General features: G+C 41.0%; 2 protein-coding genes across 3 annotated transcripts in view; both read right to left on the minus strand.

Moving 5' to 3' along the window:
* Positions 1–6,797, minus strand: part of LOC110491788 (integrin alpha-X) — a 55,399-nt gene extending 48,602 nt beyond the window's left edge. Inside the window, exons 1-6 of one of the 2 annotated variants that reach the window (XM_021565550.2) lie at positions 6,674–6,797; positions 3,068–3,173; positions 1,691–1,794; positions 1,120–1,190; positions 874–988; positions 431–558 (exon numbers count right to left, since the gene is read on the minus strand). In XM_021565550.2, the coding sequence (XP_021421225.2) occupies positions 431–558; positions 874–988; positions 1,120–1,190; positions 1,691–1,794; positions 3,068–3,173; positions 6,674–6,716 (567 nt within the window). In that variant the 5' untranslated portion in view covers positions 6,717–6,797. Of the gene's footprint in view, positions 1–430; positions 559–873; positions 989–1,119; positions 1,191–1,690; positions 1,795–3,067; positions 3,174–4,585; positions 4,903–6,673 lie in introns of those variants that run through there. The other variant, XM_021565552.2, reaches the window with a different exon arrangement.
* A 1,139-nt stretch (positions 6,798–7,936) lies between these two features.
* LOC110491790 (fructose-bisphosphate aldolase A) lies at positions 7,937–13,265 on the minus strand. The gene is made up of 7 exons (XM_021565553.2): positions 13,119–13,265; positions 11,680–11,798; positions 10,993–11,259; positions 10,395–10,555; positions 9,194–9,452; positions 8,694–8,893; positions 7,937–8,424 (listed from the first exon to the last, which is right to left on the minus strand). The coding sequence occupies exons 2-7, from the start codon at positions 11,789–11,791 to the stop codon at positions 8,332–8,334; spliced, it is 1,092 nt and encodes a 363-aa protein (XP_021421228.1). The 5' UTR covers positions 11,792–11,798; positions 13,119–13,265; the 3' UTR covers positions 7,937–8,331.
* Positions 13,266–16,025: the final 2,760 nt, after the last annotated feature.

The raw sequence follows: 16,025 nt of genomic DNA on the forward strand, positions 1-16,025 counted from the left end.
ATTTCGGTAGTGACTGTATCTATCAGTATAATGGAGACACTCAAAATACCAACAAGAAGCTTAGTCATATGAATACCTCAGTGGCATTTTTATTGTTGATCTCGTCATAACAAATACAAATACAATTTCCAGTCTACATAAACTAATAACTACATGTTGCATATTTGACTAAATATGGTTATGTTGAGCAATATCAGGGTTGTGGTCAATTATAATTGAAGTCACTCAATTCAGAGTGATTTGAATAAAACAAAAGGATGATAAATAGCTTATCCTTTTCAGCTTATTGAGAAATCATTGAAAATATATAATTTTTTTCCGACCTCAACCATAATCACCAATGATATTTTGAGTAATCACCAATGAATGCAATTAAAACAGTGCATCTTTTAGCTTTCTTTCTATAATAACATGTAAAAGTAGTTCTTACCTTAGTATCCCTTTCCAGAAATTCCCTGATCAGATCTTTCACGAAGTCTTTCATTTTTTCAAAATCAAATTTGTTAACACTTCCTGACCCATCCAATAGAAAGGCTATGTCTGTTTGTCCAGGACATTCTGGTAAAAATGTGTAGAAAAAGAGCAGAACAGAGCAAAAACAATGTGAAGTCAAATGGTAGAGACCCCCACCATTAGTGCTTAATGTAAATGCTTTAAATGCAATGTAATATTTAGGCATTGCGTTTGTCATTGTCACATTGCAATTTAGCATTTAAGCATTGCATTTAAGAATTGGCACTGATAAACCTCCGTAATTATGTGGCGTGCTGTGGCGTGACACACAAAAAGACAGCATCTGTACCACAATAGGTTTATTTTCTTTTAATATTGACTCAACCAACCAGAATACCTTAAAATACAACCTTGGATTACCTTCCAGAGATGAAGGGACAGGTTGTTTCACATGAAGACTTTGGTCAATTTCAAAGCACATCCCATTGTAGGTGGTGATGGATTTGCACTCTCTTGGGATGGTTGGTCCGCATACCTATAAGGAACAGAAGGTTGGAGAGATGATGAACAAAATGATAATCATCATGAAAAGCAATGCACCAATTTGATTATTTCCTTGTGGTTTTTCATCAATACGGCTAAGACGTGAACACACATTCCACTCACCATGGTGTTTAGTGACTCGGGATCCTTTGTCATTGACAAACCAAGAGACATATTGATCCCATGACTGGGCTCTTTAAAACACAACAGGGGAGAATTTGCGGTATAAACATCTAGATTTGTATTTGTATTTTTAGATCCCCCCCCCCCCCCCCCCCAATTTTTTTATTATTAGATTTTCTTGTTAGAGATTAGTCAAGTACCGTCTCTCAACTCATCTCTTATTCTACAGAAGTCTATTGTCACTGTCAGATGAAAACCTCATATCTCCAAAATATAAACCTTTTAGGAAATAGAAAAAAGTGCCATATTTTACTGTTAACGAACATACAATTATCAAACTTCAAAAGCTATTTTGAATAGTCATAATTTTGTTAGTCCTAGAGTCATATAATGTGTATAGTACATTTAGGGAAGTGACTCCTTTCATTACATGTAAAAAAAATATGGAAAATTGGCAAGAATAGAATTACAAGGTTTTCATCCGACAGCACAGGTAGGCTCAACAGTAATCAAGAAATGTCCCATTGCTAATGAACAGAGATATTTGAGTAGTATATTCTACCATACATACCTTGTATTGACAATGGTATGCAAGATGAATCTCTGACCAGACATCGGTAAACTTGTCCCCTCCTATTTTGCTTATACTGATCCAGGGGGGCACTTATAAGCAAGCTTGTGATAGAGGTCAAAGGTGTGTTTGTTATATTAATTGACAAAAATACAACACCAAAAATGATTAAGCCAATTTTAGATACATAAGATGCGACAAGACATTTTTATACAGATTTAGAACAAAGTTTACTTGATCTGAGCGGTCTAGTTTTAGAACGTCTCAAGACGGCTGCTGGGGTTTCCAAGTTTCAACATGTCAAATCTTGAGCTAAAGTTTTGCTACGAGACTGATCCATTTAGCCAATCAGAGAACAATGTGCTAACGTTTTGTTTTAGCCTTGCAGATTGTTAGCTAGCGATTTTGCTGCAGCTATAGCTAGCCTTGCTTAGCCTTGCTAATATTTCTCTGACAAGTCACAAAGTCTCATCTGCTTGATCTGAATGCCTGGTCTTCAGTCAGCTGTTCTACAACACAACATACTGTAGATGCAGTAAAGAAGTCAATGGAACTCGACCAAAACAATGGAAATGGCATGGAAACATGTGGGGGAAAGGTGCCGTGGGGGAAAAAATTCCCGAATCTCCTCATTGCCCCCCAGTAAAATGTGTCAACATTTAGGCTATTATTTATATGTGTATTTTACACTATGTTGAGGTAAAAATAGTGTTTTAATGCTTGTATGGACGTCATCCCATAGACTCATGCTGCTTACGGCCAAATGCTGACTCAACAGGAACTGGGATTTGTCGGACCAGGCAATGTTTTTCCACTCCTCAATTGTCCAGTGTTGCTGATCGCGTGCCCACTGGAGCCAGTTCTTGTTTTTAGCTGTGTAGTCATCGGCTGCAATAGCCCATCCATGACAAGGACCGATGAGTTGTGAGTCCTGAGATGTTGTTCTGCATTATTTGCCTGTTTGTGTCGCTCCTGTTAGCTTGCATGATTCTTGCCATTCTCCTTCGACCTCTCATCAATGAGCTGTTTTCACCCACAGGACTGCCACTGACTGGATGTTTTTTTGTTTATAGCACCATTCTCGTGCGTGAAATGCCCAGGAGGCCGGACGTTTCTGAGATACTTGGACCGGCACACCTGGCACCATCGATCATACCATGCTCAAAGTCGCTTAGGTCACTTCTTTTTACACATTCTAACATTCAATCGAACAGTAACTGAATACCTTGATGAATGTCTGCCTGCTTTATATCGCAAGCCACTACGAACCATTTTTGTGTACCTAATACACTGACCAATGAGGAAAATCAAATTTTTGAAAATGAAAGAAAAGGTCAAACCAAGTCACTAGACTTATCTCCATATGATTTTTCTTACCTTGATGGGTTATTCTGTACCACCTTGTATCCAAACCCAGCAGCAGGTTCGCTGACATACTTCCAAGCAGCTGGGTCAATGTTAAAAGCCAAAGCACCTTGAGGCACTAAGCAGAGGAGACAATATATCAGAAAGAGCATTACCACAACCCAAACGTTCCACATTTTCTTTCAAAGCATGTATGAGAATCTATTTAAGAGTGAAGATATTGAAACCGATCACAAAAATCAATCTTAAATACTTGACTAGGACAGCTCCACTGAGTGGAGGATATACACAGTTATACGCCCTATACCCACTTTTTTTTCAGTGGGCATTGCCTATACTCATTGCTTAATCCCTACTGTTGCATATCGAAGTGTGGTGGAGGTATACGATTTATTAATTATGTAGGACAACATGCACAAAGTTGCCTACACAATCGCAAAGCACATTAAATATATTCACGTGTCTGGAGCACAATTAGCCTCATTTCAACAGTATGATGTATTTATCTAGGCAAGTCAGTTAAGAACAAATTCTTATTTTCAATGACAGCCTAGGAACAGGTTAACTGCCTTGTTCAGGGGCTGACCTTGTCAGCTTGGGGATTTGATCTTGCAACCTTTACAGTTAGTAGTCCAACACTCTAACCACTAGGCTACCCTGCCACCCTGCTGAATATCATTTGAAGGCAGAAAGAGTGCTCAGCTCTCAACTGGTGGTTGCATGGAGCAGCTCACAAAATAATGACATCGGCACCTGGTAGGTAGGAAAGACGTTTCAACTTCTGGTATCGACCAGTAAATGCTAACTAAGGCAACAATCGGTATGCAAACCAGGTATTGAAAAAGGTTGGTCCGTAATCTTGGTTAGTAGGCTATTTGCGATGCACAATTCATTCGTCATGAACATTTCTAAAGGTTTTCCCAAAAAACCTTGCCAATAAAATGTAGACAAAAATGTCAGTCTACCTGACAGAATGACATAATGTTGATTTGTTTCAATAGGGAGAGCATTTGTTTTGCTCGTTTGTATTAAAGGGCAACTACAACCTCCCAGACTTCAAAAACAGTCTCCTGATATGGTTTAAGCATTGTTGTGGACTTAGAACATACATTTTTTATTTGTTTATTATTTGAGAGTGAAAAATCAGACAAATCTATAGGAAGACAAAGGATTTTTCACACAGAGCGCATTTCCTTCACAAAGAACCCACTTCTCCAGGCACCACAACACCACTGCATATGGCAGATGGAAAGACAGCAGTCACACACAGCATGATGATAAACAGTCCATTCACTCGGACATAATAAGCCATTAGGTCATCATCTTAAGAATACAAAAACACAACCATTAGGCTAGCATTTCCTAATCAAAATGTACAACTATTACTTCCCATTGCAAAAAACATTTCACATTTAGTACAAAGTAACAGGTGATCTAAAGTTTAAATGCAACAATGTTTCACACACAAGTTATTTTCAAAGAGATGGCTAACAGCATTTCAGCTGCAATAAAAATCACAGTTCCACTCACCAGATGATAATAATTTGAAACTTAACTTCTTGTTGAAACATAATCTTGAAAAGGGAAGAACTAACAAATTAGCAACATCATCCTCTTCGATAATACCTGCTGCAGCTGCTGCAAACTAGCCTACAACAAAAGCTAGCTAGCTAGACCTGTTGGCCTTCGAGAAGGCAGAAGTTTCCATACGTTTTCCCATGGTCTAGCTAGCTAGCTTTTGTTAATGTGAAGTCAATGTGATTGGTTGACTCCACTGTCACTCCAACGTTTTGCCCTAATACAGGCAGATGGCAGATGCAACACAGTACACCCACACACTAATCCATTTGGCAAAATATACTGAACAAATATATTATCGCAATATGCAACAATTTCAAAGATTTTACTGAGTTATAGTTTATATAAGGAAATCAGTCAATTGAAATATATTCATTAGGCCCTAAACTATGGATTTCACATGATTGGGAATACAGATATGCATCTTTTGGTCACAGATACCTTAAAAAAAGGTTTAGGGGCGTGGATCAAAAAAACAGTCAGTGTCTGGTGTGACCACCATTTGCCTCATGCAGTGTGACACATCTCCTTTGCATAATGTTGATCAGGCTGTTGATTGTGGCCTGTGGAATGTTGTCCCACTCCTCTTAAAGGGTTGTACGATGTTGCTGAATATAAGTGAGAACTGGAACATGGTGTTGTACATGTCGATCCAGAGCATCCCGAACATGCTCAATGGGTGACGTGTCTGGTGAGTATGCAGGCCATGGAAAAACTGGGATATTTACAGCTTCAAGGAATTGTGTACAGGTACTTGCAACATGGGGCTGTGTATTATCATGCTGAAACATGAGGTGATAGCTTATTCCTGCCCACACCATAACCCATAGCTTATGCCTGCCCAGACCATAACCACACCTCCACCATGGGGCACTCTGTTTACAATGTTGACATCAGCAAACAGCACTCCCACATGATGCCATACATGTGGTCTGCGGTTGTGTCTCAAAACTCAAAAAAACATTTTAGAGTGGCCTTTTATTCTCCCCAGCACAAGGTGCACCTGTGTATTGATCATGCTGTTTAATCATCTTCTTGATATGCCACACCTGTCAGGTGGATGGATTATCTTGGCAAAGGATAAATGCTCACTAACAGGGATGTAAACACATTTGAGACAAATATGCTTTTTTTGTGGGTATGGAACATTTCAGGGATCTTATATTCCATTTCATGAAACATGGGACCAATACTTTACATGTTGTGTTTATATTGTTGTTCAGTGTACTGTATATAACAAGCACATGCAGTGTAATTAATGCTTATATTGTAACAAGTCTTACAATACATTATTAATGTGATAAAGGGGCTGATATTTATGCATCATGGACAGGTTCATAATTACACTAAGTTTCATGTGTAAAGCTTAGAAAAATGCTCATAGCTGTAAGCATGCTATACTTTCAATAATACTAGTATGGCCCTCTATTAAAGAACTAGAGAGCCCAACATGGTCTGAGGGAGGCAATAACCTGTGGCTTCATAAGAGTTTTCTACCACAAGGTTTCAACATAAAATGTACGCTTGCATTTACTTACACCCTCACATTATATGGAGATAGATTTCTATGGAAACAGGACTTAAGTAGTAGCGTAGCAAGCAAAAAGTCAATACAAGAGTAGTAGTAGTAGTAGAGGTAATAGTAGTTGTAGGAGTTTTTTACGGGGAGGAAAAAATGACATGTGAGAACTCAGGATGTCTAAAATATATCAATGGCTCTGCAAAAACTGGCACAAATGTAGTCTGTGGAGATACAAAATCAAGACTGTAAATATATAACAGTAAGTTGTATGTGTAAAAGTATAATAGTCTCTATCAAGCATTTATGTATGGGAAGACAATCAATCATCTGGGATTAGTATCCAATTGCTACGCATTTAAAGAAGCTTCCCTGACTTATTTTCCAACCTCTTTCCAAATGTACATGTTTTATGTCATTGGATGATACCAAAAATGACCCCCCAAAAAGTCAAATATTGGCAGACAATGGACTGAACATTATTATTTCCAGCAATGTTAGAGTAAATATATTTTGCCTACCTGATAAGTAGAAAGAAAGGGGTATTATCCAATCCATTGTCATGCTCGTATGAACACACAAATGGAAGGAGAGGTCTGAGTTCTGAGGTCTTAAGGCTGTGTCAGTTTGAGAAGAGGAACTTGATAAAGAGGAAATGGCTTAGTTTAACACTTTGTTTGAATAGTTCCAAGTAGCAGCTGAACTGATGGGGTGAAACGCTAACAATATTTTATCCAATCTTTTCCACTCTCTCTCCATTTAGCTTTCCCCCTTTCTCTTGCTGTATAACAGGATTCCCCAATAGGCGGCACGTGGGCCAAATTTGGCTCGAAGGTGATTTTATTTTGGGAAAAAACATTGACAAATGTTTTATTTATTTATTATTTTTCATTGTTTGACATAAAATACTATAAAATCACCAGGAAATCAGATCAAAGTTATTTCAATTCAGGGAATATTTTCCTAAGTATTCCCATGCTTAAATAGAGAGGCATATGTGATCGTATCTCATTGTAGTCAAGGTTTGAAATTATTCTGTTTTTGTCAAATAATATATATATATTTCTGAGTCGATTTACGCTGTACAACCGTCCGCTCAAGGAAAATTCGGCCACAGCTGAATGTAATTATAATATTCCTCTCTTTCTTGCACTTTCTGTCTGTCTTTGTCTACTGTAGCTCAATTGGCCTTCTTGCTTTGTCCATATTTATCTGTTTTGCTACTCTTCATCTGGTGTGATAAAGGTTTACAAGTTTGAAGATCATGATGATGATGCTTATGAAGATAATGATTATTATTATTATTATTATGAAGACGACTATGATGAAACACAATTAATGTATGCAGTCAACAGAATATACAAACATTTTTTTAGTCTCATTTGTACTTTCAAAACAGCCCCATGTTGAGGTCAACTGCTTTGCTCTCTATTTTCTGTTAGCTGCTTGTATCACCAGGTGGATATTCTTGATCATATTTACAGTAATTTCTGTTATTACTATTATAAATTCTTACAAATGCCTTATTTGCAAGAATTTGCCTTCTTGTTTGCTATAGTGCATTGTTCAGTGATACTGGTCTTGAGAAAAGCCTTTGAGTTGGAATGTCAACATTAAACAGTCTCCCCTCCCCTTTTTTAATATGGTAATATGTATCGACATCAATATCCAACAGTACATTCTAAATAAATAGGAAGTAGTCATTGCGCCGAGCAGGATGTTCAATGATGTTGTGTAAATTGTCAGTTACTTTGAAATACAATAAGGAAGGAAGCAAAGCAACATATTGTGGATACATACTTTATTCCATGGCTCCATTACAAACATTATACTGAGTTAGGTGTTACAGACCCAGGAATAATATTACATGTTTTGTAAAAACACAACGATGGGAATCTCTTCACCTTAAAAAAGGTGTGAAATGGTAGGGAGAGGGAATGGAGGCAGAACACATTTTTTTTGTAATCTTCTCTCTGAAGCAAGAGCCCAAAGAAAGGTTTCCGTTTCTCTCTCTTTCTCCGTGCTGAGGTACCAAACGAGTAATGTTGCAGAGGGTCGAGTAGAGACGGCTTCTTAGGAGGTGCCGAATAAGACATGGCACTCCCCATGTGGGGGAGGGTGGCGGGTACAGGGAGATGGTGTGAGGGTTAGGAGAGGGATGCTGGTAAAGTGTCCATGCCTAATAAGCGTGGTTGGCCACGAACAGTGATTCTCCAGCGGCGGTGCTGTCTCCGGACGCGACATACTTGCCTTGGCAGGCCAGGCTGTTGGCCTGTGGAAGGAAAGAATAACAACATAAGAACAACATAAACTTGTATTCTGCTGATATTTTCTAAATGTGGAATTGACATTGTGGCTTCTTATACGTCTATAATATAAACATGTAGCCACTGTACAGACATAAATAATCACATTTGAAATATGAGCAAAATAAAATATTTGTTATCTTTTTATATATAATGCTAAAAATATGACAGTCACGTGGAATATATGCAAAATCTATTAAAAAAAATGTGGGAAAATATATTTGGGTATTCATACCAGAGCTCTCTTGATGAACTCCTCCTGGGCAGCCTTTCCGTTCGCAGGTTTGCCACCCCATGCCTTCAGGGCGGATGCCTGGAGGGCACGGCCATAGGAAAAAGTCAATGCCCATGGCCTGTGCAGGGGACACTGGTTCATGACGTTCAGGTTGATGGATGCCTCCTCCTCAGACTGGCCACCGGACAGGAAGGTGACGCCTGTGGGTGAAGAGGGGAAGAAGAGAGGTTATTTTTTTGTAAAAACCTACCTAAAGAAGATACAACACATTGTATATTTCACATACAACACAATTGTATGTGAAATATACACAATAATAAATTATATAATATTGTAACTACATACTGTATGTGAAAGTGCCATATCCATGGAGAGTGAGTTTGTGTTTGTGAAAATGTGTCATAACATCGAGTGTGAGAGGGTGAAGGTGGATGTTTAGAAATGTATATGTGTATCGTGCTGTATATTGTGCTGTATTCAGTGTGTTGTCGGCCGCTCACCAGGAACTGCTGGGGGCACGGTGCGGCGCAGGGCCGTGACGGTGGCCATGGCGATCTCCTGGTGGGTATACTTGTGTGAGCAGGAGTGTCCGGCAGTGACCATGTTGGGCTTCAGGAGGGTACCCTCCAGGTAGACATGGTGGTCGGACAGAGCCTTGTACATTGCGGCCAGGACCTTCTCAGTCACGTACTGGGTGCGCTTCAGGTCGTGGTCACCATCGGGGAGGATCTCGGGCTCAACAATGGGGACAATGCCGTGCTAGAAGAAGGAAGAGGTCATGAGTACTAAAATAGACTTTTAGCCAATGGTGCATGTTGTTGACCTTGACAGTTAACAGTCCAAACAGTAAAGCTTTAGTGGTGAGTGGCTCTCCTCCTATGTTTCCTCTCTATCCCTCTACAGCATGGATTAGCAACTTTGATGTGGGTGGGGGCCACAAAAAATCTGAACTCATCATGAGGGGCTGCAGTTGCCTGCGAGCAAAACATTTTAATGGCCCCTATCTTAACAGTGGAGAGACAATGTTTTAGTTCTACACATTTTGCCATGGGGTGTAGAGAAAATGTTGCTGCTTTAAAGCAAGTTTGATGCATCTCTATAAATTTTGCCACGGGGCGGAGAGAAGATTCTGTAATTTTATAACTAATTAAATGCAATTCTACTCATTTTGGGGCGGGGAGAAGATTTAGCCATTTTTAATAGGATATCTGAGTGAGACTGACTAACAATATCAGTGGCGGCCCCCCGGCCGGTAATTCAACCATGATAACACGTTTAAATAGCTGGCTGCTAAATTAACTCATCAATCTAAATATATTTAGCTGACATGGACTAATTGACTATCAGTGACTGACATAACAAAAACTGCTGATGGACAACCAAATAGTAAGTTGAAACTCTGACTGCCGGGGGCCGCCAGTTGCCCATCCCTGCTCTACACTTACCTGTGTTTTCTGATACTGTGATTTTATAAAAGTGTAATCATTTCTGAGGAATTTACAAGAATTTAAAACATTTATAATAGCTTATTTCATGAAAGTTTAACCCACATGTTTCAAGAGAGTCAATGATTCTAAGGTAACTTGTGGGCCATAGGATAATTGAACCCACAACTTTGTCATTGGTGGCAATGTGCTTTAACTACATGAGCTAATGAACTAACAAGACCCCTGAGGCCTTAAAGGGTTGTGTGATTCTTACCATCTGGCAGATACTGGCATAACGAGCCAAGACATTGCAATTCTCCATGATGGCCAGGCGGGAGGGGGTGGTGGAGGTGATCTTCAGCACACAACGCCACTTGGCGAAGTCACAACCGTCCTTCTTGTACTGGGCGCAACGCTCATACAGGCCATCCAGACCTGATGGAGAAATGGATTGAGATTTGGGAGATAAAATAGAGATGAGTATGGTATCTTGTAAGTAGCCTTGCACAAGAAAACCAGAACCTATATCAAGGTAGCTTGATGGTAGCTTGATGATGACAAGTACATGCCCAGGACAGTAGTCTATTGCAGAGCCTTTCCCCCAAACTATCTCCTTATTGCTGAGTGCCAAGTGAAGATGTATAGGTCCCATTTTTACAGTCTTCAGTATGACCCAACTAGGGATTGAACTCACAACCTTCCAATCTCAGGGAGGACACTCTAACCATTAGGTCACTAGGCCACTGAGTATTTTAGCTAGGTTGGAATAATATATAATCATTTTTGATCTTATAAACAAATGATTGTATGTTGTTGTACTGTATTCCAATTAGTGGGGAATGCCATCGGTTCTTCCTATTCTTCCTCCTTACCCTGAGTGGTGGTCTCTCCATTGGTTCCAGCAAGGGGGACAACACCTTTGTCAACCTTGATGCCTACAACCCAGCCTCTGGACTTGACGTGCTCGGGGAAGGTCTTGCCGGCATCGGTCTTCTGGTACAGGGTCTCGTGGAAGAAGATGACGCCACCAATGCAAGGACCGGCACGGTCGTCAGCGGTGAAGAGGAGCTGACGGTACAGCCTCCTGTTCTCTTCAGTGTTCTCAGCATTGATGCTCTGGAAGCGCTTGGCAACGCTGCCTGTTGGGGGGGAAAAAGCGATAGGGAATGAAGGTTAGACTCACAGAATGAAATAGAACAAATATTATGTTATATCTCTATGGTTAAACTGAATTCCGAATTTGCACAAATCAGTAGTTCAATTGTCCTTAGCCATGTGAATGAAATAAAATTAACTTGAACTGAACTATGAAACGGTTATAGCATTTTGAATGTAGCATTATAAGCTGAAGTGTGGTATTGCTTGTTTTTTTCTCATGTAACGTTTTGAAGAAGTTATAATAAGGTGAAAAAAACACTCATTGTGTACATTGTGACAATGTAGTTGATCTGATTATGAGTATGTCTTTGCATGTCATAAAATATGAGTGCCTTTTCTTTCCATAGGTGTGTGTTTAATAATATGTGTGCAACCAGTTTCTGTTGGCCAGCTTTGCGTACCGGTAGACTCGTCAGCGGCGAGGATTCCCTTGCCCTTGGCGACAATCTTGAGAGCGATGTCACTGAGCTCCTTCTTCTGATCAGGAGTGAGGAAGGGGAATGAGTGAGGCATTTTGACTCTTATCAGAAGGAAGAGAAAGAGTGGGGTGACAATGTTTAAAATTCTGAGGGGGGAGAGAGAGGGCTTGAGATACACAGAAGCGCATACAGAAATAGATAAGTAGCAAATAAACAAAGGTATATTTCATGTAAAGCAGTCAGTGACGTGAAAAGAGTGTAGACTACTTTCACTGTAAAATTACAATATGTGGAAAGGTTCAAAGAAAAGAGAAGTAAGCTATCGATGAAGAAAGTGGCAAGTATTTGCATCTGTCCGTTTGGGTGATTGTCTGTACGTTATTTTAATGTACTATTTTTGTCTGTCTTCCTCTCTTGTAATATATAGGCTTAACATGCCTGTCTGTATGTCTGTCCTGTCTGTATGTTTCCTGTCTGTATGTCTGTCCATTTGAGATTGCTGTGTGACTGTTCTTGTCTGCCTTTCTGTCTATAATTTGCATGCCTGCCTACTGCATGTTAAGCTCTGGTATCTGTTGCAGCAGCCACCCCCACAGCCATGATAGGCATGTGAATGACTTTTTCCATTTTCTAGTCTCTGATAACCCTGACCTTTCCATTGGCTGCTCCCCCCTCCTCTCCCCTCCACTACTCACACTACACCTCCTTTATCCAACCCAGTCTTGTCACAGTACCACTCAACCCAATAGGTCAAACTAAATATAAACATTGGAACACGGCAGCTGTTACCAAAGCACCTCGTGCTTGTGTGGGGCCTCCTTCAGTCGCTAACTCAGATCTATATAGATAACATTATGTGCTGTAGCTGTAGTACAGTACAGTTAATTAAGTACAGTACAGGCTAAGTTAAAAGTGTGCAAAGTGAGTAAAAGCAATTAGTAAGTAATTTACACTTTTTGGTGTAAGCAGGCTAGCATAAAGCAAAGAAATAATGATACCTAATGTAGCAAAGCAACATTGTGGTATGCTAGCTTGGGTGAGCATTTAAGAGATTCATTTCGTATGAATGTTTTTTAGCATAGAGATGTGTCTAATGCATGCATAAAATGTTGATTAGCATTGATGCACCATTGATTGTATAATAACAACAATGCTTCTGAAAATTCTACTCATGCATTTGCTCTTGCAGTTTCATATACGTTTTATAATGCCAGCATACAATGTTTGCAGTGCTCTTTCAATTGTATATCACACACAATATAAAGTACAAGCAGTCAGAGCTATCCTAGATTAAAAAATATGTATATATATACTTTTATTCTAATTAAAGATGTGATAAATATATTAGTAAGATATAAGTGTTTGGGGGGAAAAAAATATATGAATTTCCGTCTTATTAAGATATGATTCGATTCATTTACCTTGGAGGGTTGGAGGAGAGCTGGGAGAAGAGAGGGGAGAAGATCCGACTAAAGTTCGCGACAACCTCCTGGTCCGCCTGGGACACTTTTTATCCTCCTATTGTGACCCCTCACATTTCAGCCGCCGGCTAAAAAAAGAATGGCAAGCAACCGGAGAAGGCCGGTGACATTAAAAAAAAAGAAACATGCTAGTGTAACGCAGCTAGGCGTCCCATGCAATCTGGGAAAGGAAAGGGCAAAGAGGGAATAAATGGGCGATGAGCAGGAGGTGGTGAGAGGGAGAGAAGGATGGTGAGGAGAACAAATAAGAGTGGGTGCACGTTAAATGATGTGATATATGCCGTTTAGCAAACAGTTTTATCTAAAGCGACTTACAGTAGTGCGAGCACACATTTCCATATGGTGATCATCATTATGTTGCAAAAACCATGCCCTACCAACTGAGCCACACAGGACCATATAGGAGTAAAAAGAGGGTAATATGAAGCAAAATCATTGGAAGAGAGGGGAAAAGAGCTGAGAGGCCATGGGATGAGAGGGTTGGGGAATAAATGTAGACAAATATTCAGGTTGGAATAACGAGAGAATCAAGGGCTTTGAGCGAAAATATTTTATATCTGTCAATGTAGAAAGTTTTCAACTGAGATACTTATGACAAGTCATATAAGGTATTAAAAAACCACAAAGGATGGAAACCGCTAAATAATGAAAGTTATTATAAACTGTAACTTGCGAACCAGCTGTGAGTTCACAGAGTTTCACCAGTTAGAATGTTCTGAAAGAGCAACATGGCTAACCTGCTCATAGAAATCCAATCCAGACATGGCAGCACTGTGTGATGATCCTTGACCTTTTCTTGAACTTCTATGGCCTTTGCTTGGCAGGATGGGGTCAGGTGGGTGTCTTGGCAAAGGTTGTATATGCATGAAAACATTGGACTTGTCTGACCTCAAGTTTTTTTCACTTTCTGACCCTATATATCTTTGTTTGTTTGTGAAGTTTACTCACTGTTTTGTTTTCGACACATCTCATCTCCTTTAAATGTTGTGTGGTGTAATGAAAGAAATCTGAAGGCCTTGTGTGTTCACTGTCAGAGTAAAAGTGGGCTGCAGCTGCCAAATGCCATATGTTGGCCAAATGCTGGGGCAAGTCATAATGTGATATGAGACAGCTCATGTCACACATCTTTAGGGTTGTGAGAAGCTGTTCGTTGTGTCTGCAATAGTATTCGAGGCAACTTCAGTTTTACCATGGAAACCTGCAGTACGTTTGCTGATGCATTACCAACAATGACACACAGCCGATGTGTCGGAGACTGAGGCACTGAAATAGACTGATGACTTCCTGAAAATAAGTAACACAGAGTTGAGAATCAGCCCCACTCAAAGTTCTACTGATTGCAGCATGAGCTTTCTCGCATTTAGTGTAGTCTCAAATTACGAAATATATCAAGAGCATGGAATAACCAATAGTGAAGAAAATAGTATCTCATAGTAGAAAATGTATATCTCATGCAATTTCAACATGTGCTTCACAATGTGGTATTTAGGACTTAACATGTTAATTAGTTATTTATGCGTTTTAACTTGCATGACTAGTCATATCAAAACCATATCAATTAAACATAGTAAATAAGAGCATGTAACTTCATGTCACGACTCCTACCGAATGTTACTCCTCTCCCTGTTCGGGTGGCGCTCGGCGGTTGTCGTCACCGGCCTACTAGCTGCCACCGATCCCTTTTCCCTTTTCTGTTTGTTTTGTCTGTTTACTTTCACCTGTTCCTTGTTGAGGTTGATTAGTTGGGCTATTTAAGCAGGTAGGCCCGCCTGCTCTTTGTGCGGGCTTAACTATTTTTCTGTACATATTGTGTTGGGCATTTGTTATTGTGCGCCTGGTATTCTTGGCGAGCGCAATTTTTTCCCTTTGCCTAATAAACGCTATCCTGAACTTTCTGCCTCCTGCGCCTGACTCCGCACCCACTATGCCCAGACCATTACAGAAGCCCGCACCCTGAGCATGGAGTCAGCAGGAGCAGCGGCCACCCCCCTCCCATCGATGGAGGAACATTGGACCAGATTGGACCAGATTATGGAGAGAATGAACCGATGGGAGAGGAGTGGTCTCACCACTTCACCTCCGGCACCTCCCTCCGGCGTCCGGCTCCAGCGCACTTCGTCTTGCGCCCCCGAGGGAGTACGATGGAGCGGCGGCTGGGTGCCAGGGTTTTCTACTCCAGCTCGAGTTGTACCTGTCTACCGTGAGGCCGACTCCCTCGGGGGAGGAGAGAGTGTGAGCATCCTCGTCTCCTGCCAACGCTGTCTGGAATGGCCCAGACTCGGCGAGGGAGCACTATCCGGAGTTCACCCATCCGGAGGGTGGTATTCGACCACCCTCCAGAGGGCTGAGCGGTGGGGGAGCGACTATTCCACCTCAGGCAGGAGAAGAAGAGCGCGCAGGACTTTGCGTTGGAGTTCCAGACCTTGGCCGCTGGGGCCGGGTGGAACGACAGGGCCCTGATGGACCTCTACCGGTGCAGCCTCCGGGAGGACGTCCGCCAGGAGTTAGCATGTCGTGACGCCACTCTCTCTCTCGACGAACTTATAAACATGTCAATCCGGCTGGACAATCTGATAGCTGCCCGTGGGCGTTCAGAAAGGGTTCTGTCAGTTCCATCTCCTAGCACTCCCGCTCACATTCCTATGGAGTTAGGGGGGGGCCACTTCGAGGGGAACCGGAGGGGGAGGCTCCTCCTGCACCAGCTGTGGTCGGAGAACTTCTGTAAGAAGAGGTTGACTAAATTACCACCTCATCGACAGGGGGATTGTGCGATAAACCTCCAGGTAAACACTGCGCTTCCCAGGAGTCACGTGTACCCATTGTCACAGGAGGAGACGTTGGCTATGG

This window comes from Oncorhynchus mykiss, chromosome 16 (assembly GCF_013265735.2).
Source record: "Oncorhynchus mykiss isolate Arlee chromosome 16, USDA_OmykA_1.1, whole genome shotgun sequence".
NCBI classification, from domain to species: domain Eukaryota; kingdom Metazoa; phylum Chordata; class Actinopteri; order Salmoniformes; family Salmonidae; genus Oncorhynchus; species Oncorhynchus mykiss.

What these genes read in the sequence shown, in the direction of transcription:
- LOC110491790 (XM_021565553.2), bottom strand. Translation starts at nt 11,791, where the DNA reads ATGCCTCACTCATTCCCCTTCCTCACTCCTGATCAGAAGAAGGAGCTC. An exon ending in CGCCGCTGACGAGTCTACCG is followed by an intron (nt 11,260 to 11,679) that starts GTACGCAAAGCT and finishes CCCCCCCAACAG; the next exon opens with GCAGCGTTGCCAAGCGCTTC. An exon ending in TGGAGAGACCACCACTCAGG is followed by an intron (nt 10,556 to 10,992) that starts GTAAGGAGGAAG and finishes TTTCTCCATCAG; the next exon opens with GTCTGGATGGCCTGTATGAG.